The 12,989-nt window shown below is 45.1% G+C and overlaps 1 protein-coding gene across 1 annotated transcript in view; it reads left to right on the forward strand.

Annotated features, from left to right (window-relative positions):
* Nucleotides 1-12,989, forward strand: part of CACNA1G (calcium voltage-gated channel subunit alpha1 G) — a 277,783-nt gene that overhangs the window by 257,387 nt on the left and 7,407 nt on the right. Inside the window, exons 34-36 of the mRNA XM_065415327.1 lie at nt 948-1,088; nt 4,381-4,515; nt 7,077-7,266. Of these exons, the coding sequence (XP_065271399.1) occupies nt 948-1,088; nt 4,381-4,515; nt 7,077-7,266 (466 nt within the window). The remainder of the gene's footprint in view (nt 1-947; nt 1,089-4,380; nt 4,516-7,076; nt 7,267-12,989) is intronic.

Here is a 12,989-nt window from a genome sequence, read left to right on the forward strand (position 1 = left end):
AATCTCCACAACGAATCTGGTGTTTGAATACATGATGGTAGAGGAATACAGTTCTCAGAATGCACTCCTGCAAGGTCATGTGGTCAGCATGCGCCTTTGCTTGCATATTCCCTAGAATATTTGTATTGCGTGCCATTTGACTGTAACGAAGGTCCTCATTTCATTGTACATATTGGCTCTTCCCTGCATAAAAGGGACAGCTTTTAACTGACCCCCGTACTGTTTGTGAAAATTAGATGTTATCATATACAATATTTCTGCTGTATGCACAAAGGTGAATATTTTTAAAGGTGGGAGCTTGAAGTTAGGAACCTAAACCCATATTTACCTAATCCAACCCACGTAAATTAGTGGCCTGATATTCACCTGTGCTGAGCATCCACAACCCCCATCGGAGAATGCTTGGCACCTCCAACAGCCAGGCCGCTTTCATTTCTGTGGTGTCCAGGCATGGATTTAGGTACCTAACGCTAGACTCCCATGTTTGAAAACGTTGCCGTTAAGTGTTTCATAGACGTCTTACAGCAATAGTTTCCTTTAGAAGTTCCCAGTAACAAGCAATTGGATTCTGTTACAATGGCCCTGCCAGACTCCTGCAACTCAGAATAACTAGTTATGGTCGTTCAGGATGAGAGTAATGTCTGAAGTTGGGCCCAAGCCTGAAATGTCCCACCGTTCCCCGGGGCATCTGGCTTCGGTCCTGTCTCTAGTGATGTCTGAAAAAGCTTCTGACTGTGAAATTACTGCACTGTTCTCTTTCCTCCTCTATCTCATCCTTTTCCTTCCTGATCATTTCTATTACTGCTAATCTCTCTCTGAAAACTATGGTTTTCTTCTTTCTGTTTTCCTCTGTCCTTTTACTCTCTCTCTCTCTCTCTCTCTCACTCTCTCTCTCTCTCTCTCTGGCTTGCCTTATCCTTCTGCATGCTATACGGCACCCCTCCCAGGAAAGACACTTGTTTGATACCATATCACTGCTGATCCAGGAATCTCTGGAAGGAGAGTTGAAGCTGATGGACAACCTGTCAGGCTCTGTGTGCCATCATTATGCCCTTCCAGCTCCTGAATATTACAACTCTGAGAAACAGGTTAATATTCCTAATTTCCTGCACAGTCTCTGTCCAAGTCAATTTGACTGAGACCTGTATTGAAAAGATAAAGTTGGGGGTGGGGTTTAATCTAAAATAGCCATAGGGATTTTGAACCCTAAGTCATCAGGGCTATTTTATGGGAGGGCAAGTTAATTTATCTTTGTTTAAGATATTATATATTCATGCTAGAGCAAGTGTGCAGCATTTAATCTCCCCTCTTTAATGTACTAAATCCAAAGCTAAATTTCTCTGTACGTGAGTGGCCTTAGGATGATGAACAAATGTAGCCCAGATCCTGAGATTGGATTCATGCATTGCAACTGTACAGGTGCAGGGATCCAACCGTGCAGACTGGATTGTAGGATGGGAGCTCATGGACCAGATCCTTGGGTGGTGTGAAATGGCATCTCTCCATTCTGCAGCGATGCCCATTTACACTAGCTGAGGATCCAGCCCCATACGTCTCTCTAAATAGGCCTCTTGTAAGTGGATCCTGATCTCCAATCTGAACCCAATTAGGGGAAGCAAGACAGTACTTTAGCAAGTACTTACATCCCAAAGAAGTCAGTGAAGCTTGGGTATGTGCTTAGAGTTAAAACAGTACTTAAGTGCTGTCTTCAGTAGGAGTGGACTTAAGCATGTGTGTAAGTGCTTTCCTGAACTGGGTCCTTAAACTGTTAAAATAATGCCACTCAATTAATTTTTTTAAATTAATCTAGTTGAAATAAAATTCCTGCTTTCTCCTATCCATTATTCCTTAGAGCAAACACTTTTCATATGACATAGGCTAATTCAAATACCCTTATTTTTTATTGTTTTCATTTTGACTGAGAGAAATCCAATAGTGCTGTAATTTTTTGCTAAAAACATCTGATCTTTAATTTATCAGATAAAAATATCTGAAGATTTCTTATTAAATTATTAGTATATTTATTTACCAGCTCATTGAGTACTATAAATTATTCAACTTTTCTTTTCATTTGGCAGGAAGAACAAGTTTGGATACAATGAGAACTATACTTTTATAGGTTTCACAATGTTGGGATAACTTTTTACCCTCTAGTTGTTAATGATCACTTTCATTATGCTGGGGATTATTAACCAACAGACAGAGGTCTCCCTTAAAAACTGTGATGGAAGGGACGAGCTAGCTTATTACCTTTTCTGGTTCCTCAGTCCTGGGGACTGCTGAGAGTTTGTATGGCTGTCAACATAACTTAGAGCAGCTTTGGGGCTGCTCTAAACTATCCCAACTAATAATGGCCCCCAAAGGTCCATTACACCAGCCAGGAATTACCTGCATCCAAACATACTGGCCACATCCCCTTTTTCCTCACCGTACCCTTAGGCTGTGGAGGAGGGTCCATAGAGGCTGGCATAGAGTTGGTAATATCAGTCCTATGCCAACTAGGAATCCATCTGCCATGCTGGGGGAGTTCTCAACTGCCCTATTAGGGCATCTCTCTGGCTCCTTTGTGCTGCCTCAGTGGCAGCTGGGTTCTAGTGGACTCAGATGTGCAGGAGCTGCAAGTGCCTCTTATCTACGTTTCTTGGTTCCATCCACAACCAGAGACAGAAGCTCTGGGATACAGTGACTGATGCTAGAACAGCTCTGGCACTGGCAGTTCATGGTATTCCTGACTCCAAAGGACACACTGGAAATCCCACCAGAAAGCCTGTCCAGTAAGATTGCTAGCCAGCCCTGTGTCACCGATCCAGAGGGTGAGAGAGTTTGGATAGAGTTCAAAAGAACAATCAGTCTCATGATTATCTGAACCAAACCTCTGACCCGTATGAAGTTCACCCATCACTAGATTTAATTAGCCCCAGGTGAACTAGTATGACACCATTTCCAAAAGCAGGCGTGTGGGAGAAACCAACTCTTTGCTAGGTTGGATATGGCAGGCTCCGGTCTCCACAGCTTCTCTTGAAAGACGCATTGCTGTGGAAACAGACTGTTTAAGATAAAAGTGCCAATCCTTTGAATTAAGAAAGGAAATGCTGACGTACTGGGAGCCCTAGAGGCAGCACTGTGGATCTATGTCTTGATGTAGAAGCTGTAATTGTGCATGAATCCATTTTATATAAGGCCTATAAAACACTCCCTTCACTAACCACACACCCATAGAGAAGTACATGAAAATCGGTAAGACCGATATCAGGTTTGAGAGAGAGTGCTTGGAAAGTCAAGCCTACACTTTAAATCCAGCATCTGGCTTTGAGGCTGCTGCCAGCAGTGACTCTGGCTTTGTTAGGAGAACACTGCCCTTTCTTTTGAGCAGTCTAGACAGCCACCCCAAAGCACAAAGCAATGACACGTTGTGCTTCCCATTAGATGGACATGTGTGCCTCAAGAGCGCCCTACACTGAAGGCTGCATATTTTGCTTGAATTTTTTTTAGAGAGGACCTATCAATGGAGCAGAGATTTTCAAACATATTTAGGTGTCTAAAGATGCAGATGCCCAGTGGGGTTTTCAAAAGCACCTAAGTGGGTTAACTAACTCCCATCAATGATTCAAAGCCCATTAGCACCTGATCCAAAGCCCATTGAAGTGACTGGGAAGAATCTCACTGACAGCAGGAGACCATGGACCCGATTCACACTTGGAAAGTAGATTGAGATCCTATAATGAAAGGCTCCCTAGATAGGTGTCATTCTTTACACTGCATTAAAGCAGCATACATGAACAGCTGATTGCATCCTATTCAGATGATTTTGGTGTTGAGGGATCTCAAGAGGATCCAAACAAGATAGGCTAGAGTCAAACAGAACTGCAACATTGCCATAGCATTTCGGGATAGGAGCTATCAGAGAAGTTTGGAGGTTCTCAATGCCTCTAATAGTTAGATGTCATTAGAATAATAAAGATACATATTTATATATATATACTTCCTAAGCTACTGTTACTTTCACTTCCTGTTGGTGTTGTGAGAATAAATACATTAAAGCTTGTGAAGCACTTTGAAATCTACTGATGAAAAGCATTATATAAGAGCCAGGTATTGTTATTATTATTATTCCTCAATTTGTAACATAGAAACCAGTATTTCTCACAGCACCTTTAGTGTACCATTGTAAATTATGTTGTGAGTTATTTGTGAGTATTTAAGGCTGAATGTAATGGGTTTTCTTACCCCACTTCCTTACGGTTTTATCTACCGCAATGACATGCATGGCATAGATGCTCTTATTTTAGGGATAATGCTTCAGTATTTAGACGATGATACTTTTTTTTCAAAAGATTTGTGTCCTGGTTTCTTATGCTTAATCATCTCTCCCTTGTTTAGATCCCTCTAGCTGAGATGGAGGCTCTGTCTCTGACGTCAGATATTCTCTCTGAAAAGTCCTGGTCCTTAGCTCTGACGGATGACTCTTTTCCTGATGATACTAACACACTCTTACTTAATGCTCTGGAAAGCAATGTACATACACTGGTCACTATATATTCTGATGTTTACAGGGTTCTAAATACTGCTATCCCATGGTTAATCACAATGGTATTTTCAGTCCAACCCTATCTCCAAATAGCACCTAATCTTTTATCTGAAGAGGGCAGTTTATTTTTATTTTTTGTATCATATGTAAAAATATTACATTGTCTTCAAATAAAATAAATAGCCCACTCACCCACCCACCCCCAAAAAATAGATGGTGTGAATCTTGAAACTTTCTCTGCATCTGAAACAAATCCATGTTTGTGTGCATTAAAGACACACCCATGAGCAAATAGCTCATGCGCCCTATGCAGAAGGATTATCTACTTCCCCTTGGTTTGTAACGGACTAGATTTTGTGAACATAGGTGCCCCCAGTGCTTTGGGGATGGGTGCCAGATACACTTTTTAGAAATACACCAGCTGCGGATCTCTCAGAGATGCTGCTTGTTTTGTGAACTCGCATTAGCAACCAATATTGGATTCCTTTCTCTTTTTTTGTAAGAAATTACCAGTATTTTGAGCCCTGCTTTAACCATCTTCTTTTTGCAACATTAGACATTTTTAGCTGATGTGTAGCGGTCAAGTGCTTTTTTGCTGCTGTACAACAGACATAACTTCTCTTCCAACATTTTTGGATCCATTCTTGTTTTCTCTGTTGTTGTCCACATACCTATCTCTGGATGTTTGTGTTGTTGATAAATTTTCTATCATTCTAGTTGACTGTCATCCTAATTAATATTTATTTGGGCTACATCTTCTTTAAACCGTGACAATATTTCCCATCATGCTTCATGGCATCATGTACAAAAGATTTTGTAAACTACATTTAACATTTTGTATGGAACATTTTGTTTCAAGATAAGATATCTAGTGGAGGTGGGCTGAGGAAGTCAGAGTTCCAGTCTGGATCCAGATTGGGTAGAGATTAGGAATCTGACAGCACTGAAGTCTTGTGAGCTGTTTTTCATGGGATAACCTTTCAGCCTTTTAAACGGCTTTCATGAAATTAGCTGTTCTCTCAAGATTTCTGCTATTTGAGGCTGAAATCTCAGAAGAGTTTGGCTGCATCTGAACTGGAAAATAAGCCCCTTCTGAGTTTGGATCTTGCTTGGAAACCTGAACAAGGAAAGTGGATTTGGATCTGATCTCGAATCCAAATGGATTTGAATTTGAAATTCCAGTTTTTGGACCATCTCTTGTATTAAGAAAATGATGTGTAGACGAAGATGTGTGCATGCAGGTTGGTAAGGAGGATTTCAGAACAAAGTGTCAGCATTACTGGTATTGAACTTGCCCTCCTCATTTGAGTTACAGCAGGAGACTGCAGTCCCTAATGAATGTCATTTATATCTAAATCAGCAAATTCATGAAGACTGAAAATAATTTTTTATGGCAGTGAACTTGGATTTGGTTGGCCAATTTTACAACAGTGATCCCCCCCCCTTTTTTTTTGTAAATTCCATTTAATCTTGTCATGTTTTACTGTGTACACAAAACACTCTAATGAAATTTTGCTTCTAAATTAGAAAAAACCTCAGAATATCTATTTCAGAAAAATAGTAATGCTCAGAGTAAGTGGGGGATAAACTGGCCAGTAGATAATTTTTAAACTACTCTGAAAGAAGGGGATCAGCGATGTACTTTATTGAACTACATTGGCATGTTCCTCCATTTTCTATGATTTCTTATGGAGTCCTTTATAAAGGAGGTAGTTCTTTTGTTAGGAATACACAACTAGGCTTACATTATTTCCATGTTTGATGACACCTTATAATAATAACATAGGAATTACCCTACTGGATCGGACCCAAAGTCCATCTAGTATCTGTCTCTTGACAGTGGCCAGTGCCAAATGCTTCAGAGAAAGCTTGGAAGAACCCTGCACTAGCAGATGTGGGATAATCAGCCCCCACATTAGGTCTTATTTATATTTCTAATAGAGATTGGTTTACGCCCTGACAAATCAAATTTAATATCCTGCCAAAAAGTGTCATTAATAATTATTACTTGAAAAGCAAAGAAAAATTAAAAAAAAATGACAGTGGAAGTCAAAGCAGGGTACAGCTTCTGTGAACTATATTGGCTCTTCATTCTTAGACGAGGAGATGACTGTTACTTACTTACCTTTGCAAAAGTCTAACTGACTTGGGAGGGGACATATGGGAGGCTTGATTATCTTTGATATGATCAGAGTTATGCAAAAAGCATGTGTGCATTGTTGGGCCTTGAGGCATGATGCTTGTTTCAAGTATTCCTGAAATAGTCATGGTTTATTACTGCCGTGTTGCTTTCCTCTTTTTCCCAGTATTTTTATGTGGTTCATTCTGTGTGATGGTTTAGTGACACTACAAAATTAAGGGGATAGCTTCCTAGTAGATCCATTTGTGCAAGTTTCATTTTGTTTCATTTTGTTTCAGTAGAACCTTGTACATATTGACAATTTGCATGCACCATCGTGCCCCATATTTATTACAATGGCTGTTGCTAGGGATTCCAGGTTCTCTTGGTCTTCCAACTCCTTGATGTTTTCTCTCTCTTCTTTCGTAGACTGATCACCTCTCCAAAGATGACACTCTGACACTGTCCCCCAGCAAGGACTTGCTGAGTGTGAGAAAGCCTTCCGTAGGTCGCACCCACTCTTTGCCAAATGACAGCTACATGTTCCAGCCTCCATACGCTGGCTCCTGTGCCAACTCCCAGGCCGAGAGGAACGCATCTCATCAGAAATCGCAGTCAGGTACAAATCTCTCCACTCTGACAATATCAGGGCTGGGGGTTTCAAAGGGTACCTACGGAACTACCTATGTTGTTACGTATCATTTGTATCAAAGCTACCTAGATAGCTGTGTATCAGTTCTGATGGCAATTGGGTCTCCAGATCCCTAAAATGGTTTTGAAATGCCCATCTATCCAGGGCTGCCCAGAGGATTCAGGGGGCCTGGGTCTTCGGCAGCGGGGGTCCTTCCGCTCCGGGTCTTCGGGGCACTTCGGCCGCGGGTCCTGGAGCGAGTGAAGGACCCACGGCCGAAGACCCGGAGCGGAAGGAACCCTTGTGGCCGAATTGCCGCCAAAGACCCGGAGCGGAAGGAACCCTCGCTGCCGAATTGCCGCCGAAGACCCGGAGCGGAAGAAGCTCCGGGTCTTCGCTCCGGGTGTGTTCGGCGGCACTGAAGGACCTGCTGCCGAAGACCCGCCAAAAACTCTCGTGGGGGCCCCTGAAAACTCTCGTGGGGGCCCCTGTGGGGCCCAGGGCCTGGGGCAAATTGCCCCACTTGCCCCTCCCCCCCAGGCGGCCCTGCATCTATCAGGTATAAACTAACAAATTGGCCAGTCTAAAATAAAAACTTCCTCTATCTGAACCTTGCATCCATTTTAGAACCAAAACTTTTTAAAGGGGTCAGATAAAAGGAAGTGACTGGACTGTTGGGAGGGCAGCATTTATAGTCTGCACGTGGTTGGCAGCAGTGGACCCGTCTTACATTCTGCCCTCCTATCGCTGCCTTCAGGGGTCAGAATTCTTAAGAACTGTGGAAGCTCCACCAGTCTCACCCCAGCAAACTAAGACCCGTGAATGAAAAACCCCAGCAGAAGTTATCTTTAGAGGCGTGTTTCCTCACTTCTTGTTTCTGAAATATTGTGACGAGGTCTGTTCTGCTGTCCAAATCATCGCTCTTCTTCTCAGGGCGGGATGGCCCAATGGTGCTCCTGAGCCCGTGGGTCTGTCCTTAGATGCAGGGCAGCACGGCCTAGTGGCCCAAGTCTGTGAGGTGGCCCTGGAGCTCAGGGCAGTACGGCCCAATGGCCAGAATCAGTGGAGCTGTCCTTATATGTAGGGCAGCACAGCCTATCGGCCAGCGTCAATAAGACCCCCCTTCGGCACAGGGCAGTTTGGCCTAGCAGCCAGAGTTAATAGGACTGCCCTCCTGCACCGGCAGTATGGCTTAGTTGCCAAAAAGGGAGTAGGCCACCACCTAGGGGTAGGTTGGTGGCCGAGGTAGGAGAACCTGGGTCATCCCTACTCCACCGGGTCCCAGCCCAGGGTCAGCGCGGATCCCACCGAAACAGGCTGACTCTGTTCCTGGTACCACAACCGGATCAATGTCTGGGTCCCATGGGCTACTTCCTACTGTGTCTTCCTGCTACATAGTCTGCAGGTCCTCTGGTTCTCCAGGGTATTCAGCAGGTGATGTTCCCAGTGGCTCCTTCTCCTCGTGGGCTTCCACTGACAGCCGGGTATTCGCCTGGGTCTGGGTGTACGTGGCCTCTGCGGTCTGGGGCTCCAACAGCTTCCGGGCAGGAGCACACAACACATATCCTCTCTCCTCCCCAGACTGAGTTGAATTGCTCCCTCTTATAAAGTGGTTCCAGTTGGAGCATGCCCAGCAGGGAGAGGGGGGCATGGCTTCCTCAGTCTATAGTATGGGGTTAACCCCTTCTGGCCCAGGGCAGGGCAAATATACCCGTCACAGACACATTCTCCCAAATGGATCCCCAGTTAAGAACATTTTCAGGTTAGCTCACCCCTCCCTGGATTGACAGGGGCATGATTCCTCTTGTGAGACTGAAGAAAGATAATGAATTCTATTCTTTAGAGAGAACAATAAACTGGAGTGTTGGGGCAGTCTTTACTGCTTCATAGCATATGAAGCAATGAATGTGGCCTAAGATTGACCGAAGCACTGGAGCAAATCTGACATCTGTAATCAGTCTCCAAAGTGTTTACTGGGAGTGCATTACAAAGCAGTACATGTTATCCCTGTTGTAAAACCAACCATGACATCAAAATGAAAACCAAAATAATGGTCATTCTTCCCTCAGGAGAATTTCGAAGTCCTTTTCTGTGTGTTTCTCAGAGTCTCCAAGGAAGTACTAATAGGTTAGATGTGTGTCATGCTTGAGAGAGAAGCACAGTCTTGTGGCTAAACGGAGTGGGAATCAGGAAATCTGCAATCTGTTTTCAGCTCTGCCACTAACACTTCCTATGGCCTTGAGCAAGTCACTTAACCTCCCTGTGCCTCATATGCCTCTTTACAGAGGGAGCTTGTGAGACTTATTGTTTGTAATGCACTTTGAAATCCTGGGATGGAACACACCATGGGAATGCTAAATTGTGTTATTGTGCAGTGACAAGACACTGACAGGCTGGTTTAGAGAAATAACCGGGTAGAGTTTGTGTTTAAAATGTAAATTACTGTTCAAAGATGGGATTTCCCATTCAAAGGTTGTTTGATGGAGTGGACTGGGTTGGACAAGAAGAGTTCTCAATTAACATATAGGGCCAGGTTTCCATAGACTGGTGCCACAAATTGCACCTACGGTAGCATCTGTGCAAAATGGGTAAGTGTATGTTTAAGGGACCCTTAGTGTATGCAATTTCTTAGGTTTACATGTGCATTTTTTTCAAGTGCTACCCCTGGACCATATTGGCCATCAGGATTTCACTATTGGGATAGTTAATATTTTGGGGGTGCAATTGGAAGAAATTCTTGTGTTGCACAGCAGGCTATGCAATACCTTCTGCTGGTCAGTTAATATAGTTCCCTTCAGTTTATCTGCACCTGCTCTTAATGGACAACAGCTTGTAGGCTCTTGTCCTAGGTAAGGCAGAAAAGATTTCCCCAAGCATTACCATTTGCAAGCTTCTAACAGCGACATCAGTTCATAGAGCTGTTCCAAATGATACAAGATTTGAACAGATTAGAAATGGGATGTTGAAAGTTGCATAGTAATAGGAATTCAAATGCACAGCTACAGTTTAACAGCAGAAATAAAATGTGGAAACAACAGAACAAGACGAGCCTGGGGTTGGAAAGAGGCGATGGCATAATATGAAAGACTTAGGGCCAAATACTGGATTCATTCACAGCAATGGAAAGACTTGGGGTGAAATCTCAGGCCGGGACGGACAAACTTTTTGGCCTGAGGGCCGCATCGGGTTTCGTAAATTGTATGGAGGGCCGGTTAGGGGAGAGGGTCGTGGCCCAGCCCCCCCCCCGGGACTCCTGCCTCATCCAACCCCCCCGTTCCCTGACAGCCCCTCTGGGACCCCTGCCCCATCCACACACACCCGCTCCCTGTCCCCTGACCGCCCCTGGAGCCCCGCCGCCCCATCCAACCCCTCCTCTCATTCCTGATGGCCCCCCCCGGGACCCCTGCCCCATCCAACTACCCCTTCTCCCTGTCCCCTGACTGCCTCTGGAACCCCTGCCCTTGACTGCCCCCCGCCGCCCCATCCAACCCCCCCTCCTTCCTGACTGCCCCTCCGGGACCCCTGCCCCCATTCAACCCCGTTCCCCCCCCCGACCACCCCGACCCCTATCCACACCCCCGCCCCCTGACCACCACCCCAAACTCCCCTGCCCTCTATCCAACCCCCCCCGCTCCCTGCCCCCTTACCACGCTGTCTGGAGCACTGGTGGCTGGCGGCGCTACAGCCACGCCACCTGGCTAGAGCCAGGCCACGCCGCCGCCGCCACCACTCAGCACAGAGCACCAGATCAGGCCAGGCTCTGCAGCTGCGCTGCCCCAGGAGCTCACAGCCCCGCCGGCCAGAGCATTGTGCCGGCGGCAGGGCGAGCGAGCTGAAGCTGCGGGGGAGGGGGAACAGCAGGGGAGGGGCCAGGGGTAGCCTCCCAGGCCAGGAGCTCAGGGGCCGGGCAGGACGGTCCCGCGGGCCGGATATGGCCCGCGGGCTGTAGTTTGCCCACCTCTGTCTTAGCCCATTAAAGTCTATGGCAAAACTCCCTTTGACTTCACTGGGACCAGGATTAGTGTCTGTGTAGCCCAAGGTCACTGAAACTTCCTTGGCTTTTTACAAGATCCTCATGTTGCTGTGGAAGGAGTTTCTGGTGCTGTGCATGTTGCTGCTTAATCCAGGTGTCTTTGCTCCTACGTTGAGCTAGCTTACAAGCCAAACCCGGGCTTCCTCCCAGTCCTTGCACTGTTCAGTTCCCATCTTGGTAAAATGAATAGCATCGGCTGACACCAGTTGAATGTGAGGAGCCTGCATTACTCCCTAGGGAATCCTGGATCAATAGTCCCATTTGGAAGTAGGGCAGATATTTAGGAAAAGCTCTTGCATGATTCTGCAAAGCCACGTTGGACCCTGAAGTTTGTGCTGGCCATTGATGCACTCTGCTTTGATTACTTGTTAAGTAGCTCAGATTTAACAGGGTATTGGAAGTAGGAGTGTTTAGAGTAAATGTGATTTTTTTTTTTCTGGCTATGATCGTTGAGGGCTTAGAAGCTAAGAATGGTCTGACCTAGTCAGGATTTGGATTGGAAACCTCCAAGGGAAACCTAAGATGTTCCAAGAAATGATCCTAGCAATTCATCCTTCCTCTGAGTCAGCACTCAGCCAGTGACCCAGCATTGGGGTGGGGGTCTGGACTGTTTCCTGATGAGAGAAAATGAATGTCCTATTCATAACCATGTCATAACCAATTAAATACCTCGTGTTTTACGTCTGCATCGGTGTCCTGGCAAAATTCCCATTGCTTTAACTGGACAAAGTATTCTATACACCCTGTTCTAAGCAGGGCTGCCCAGAGGGGAGGGCAAGTGGGGCAATTTGCCCCAGGCTCCACAGGGGCCCCCACAAGAATATAGTGTTCTATAGTATTGCAACTTTTTTTTATGGAAGGGACCCCCGAAATTGCTTTGCCCCAGGCCCACTGAATCCTCTGGGCGGCCCTGGTTCTAAGATGCTGTAGAGTGTTGCTGGTACCCTTTAAATGGCTGCCTTATTCCATCTAAAAAGTGGCTGCATTTCAGTGAACTCCTACTTGTTTATAGTTTGTAATTCTATAAAATGTCATTAGCAAAAGGGGCCATAATCACCAATAAATAATAACAACAGTACAATATTTCAACCTGAAAAGAGTTTTGTTGTCAGAAAACCTGGCATTTGCAGGAGGTATTTGTTTGAACATTCTTTCATAAGAGGACTGTTATTCTGTGGTGGAATATTCCAGGACAAAGGAGATTCTGTGGGATGCATTCCATGTTAAATGAATTACTTTGAAAAATGTTGGACTTTGAGGGGAAGGCTTTGCCAAGTTTCCAATGTAGCCAGCAACCACTTCAGGTCAAGGAGAGCCTCTAGAGCAGGGGTGGGCAACCTATGGCACGCGTACCAAAGGCAGCACGCGAGCTGATTGTCAGTGGCACTCACACTGCCCAGGTCTTGGCCACCGGTCTGGGGGGCTCTGCATTTTAATTTAATTTTAAATGAAGCTTCTTAAACATTTTAAAAATCTTATTTATTTTACATACAACAATAGTTTAGTTATATATTATAGACTTATAGAGAGAGACCTTCTAAAAATGTTCAAATGTATGACTGGCACGCGAAACCTTAAATTAGAGTGAATAAATGAAGACTTGGCACACCACTTCTGAAAGGTTGCCAACCCCTGCTCTAGAGAATATTTCCTCCTCCCATGATGCTTTGTGAAACCA

Source organism: Emys orbicularis, chromosome 13 (genome assembly GCF_028017835.1).
Source record: "Emys orbicularis isolate rEmyOrb1 chromosome 13, rEmyOrb1.hap1, whole genome shotgun sequence".
Lineage (NCBI taxonomy): Eukaryota > Metazoa > Chordata > Testudines > Emydidae > Emys > Emys orbicularis.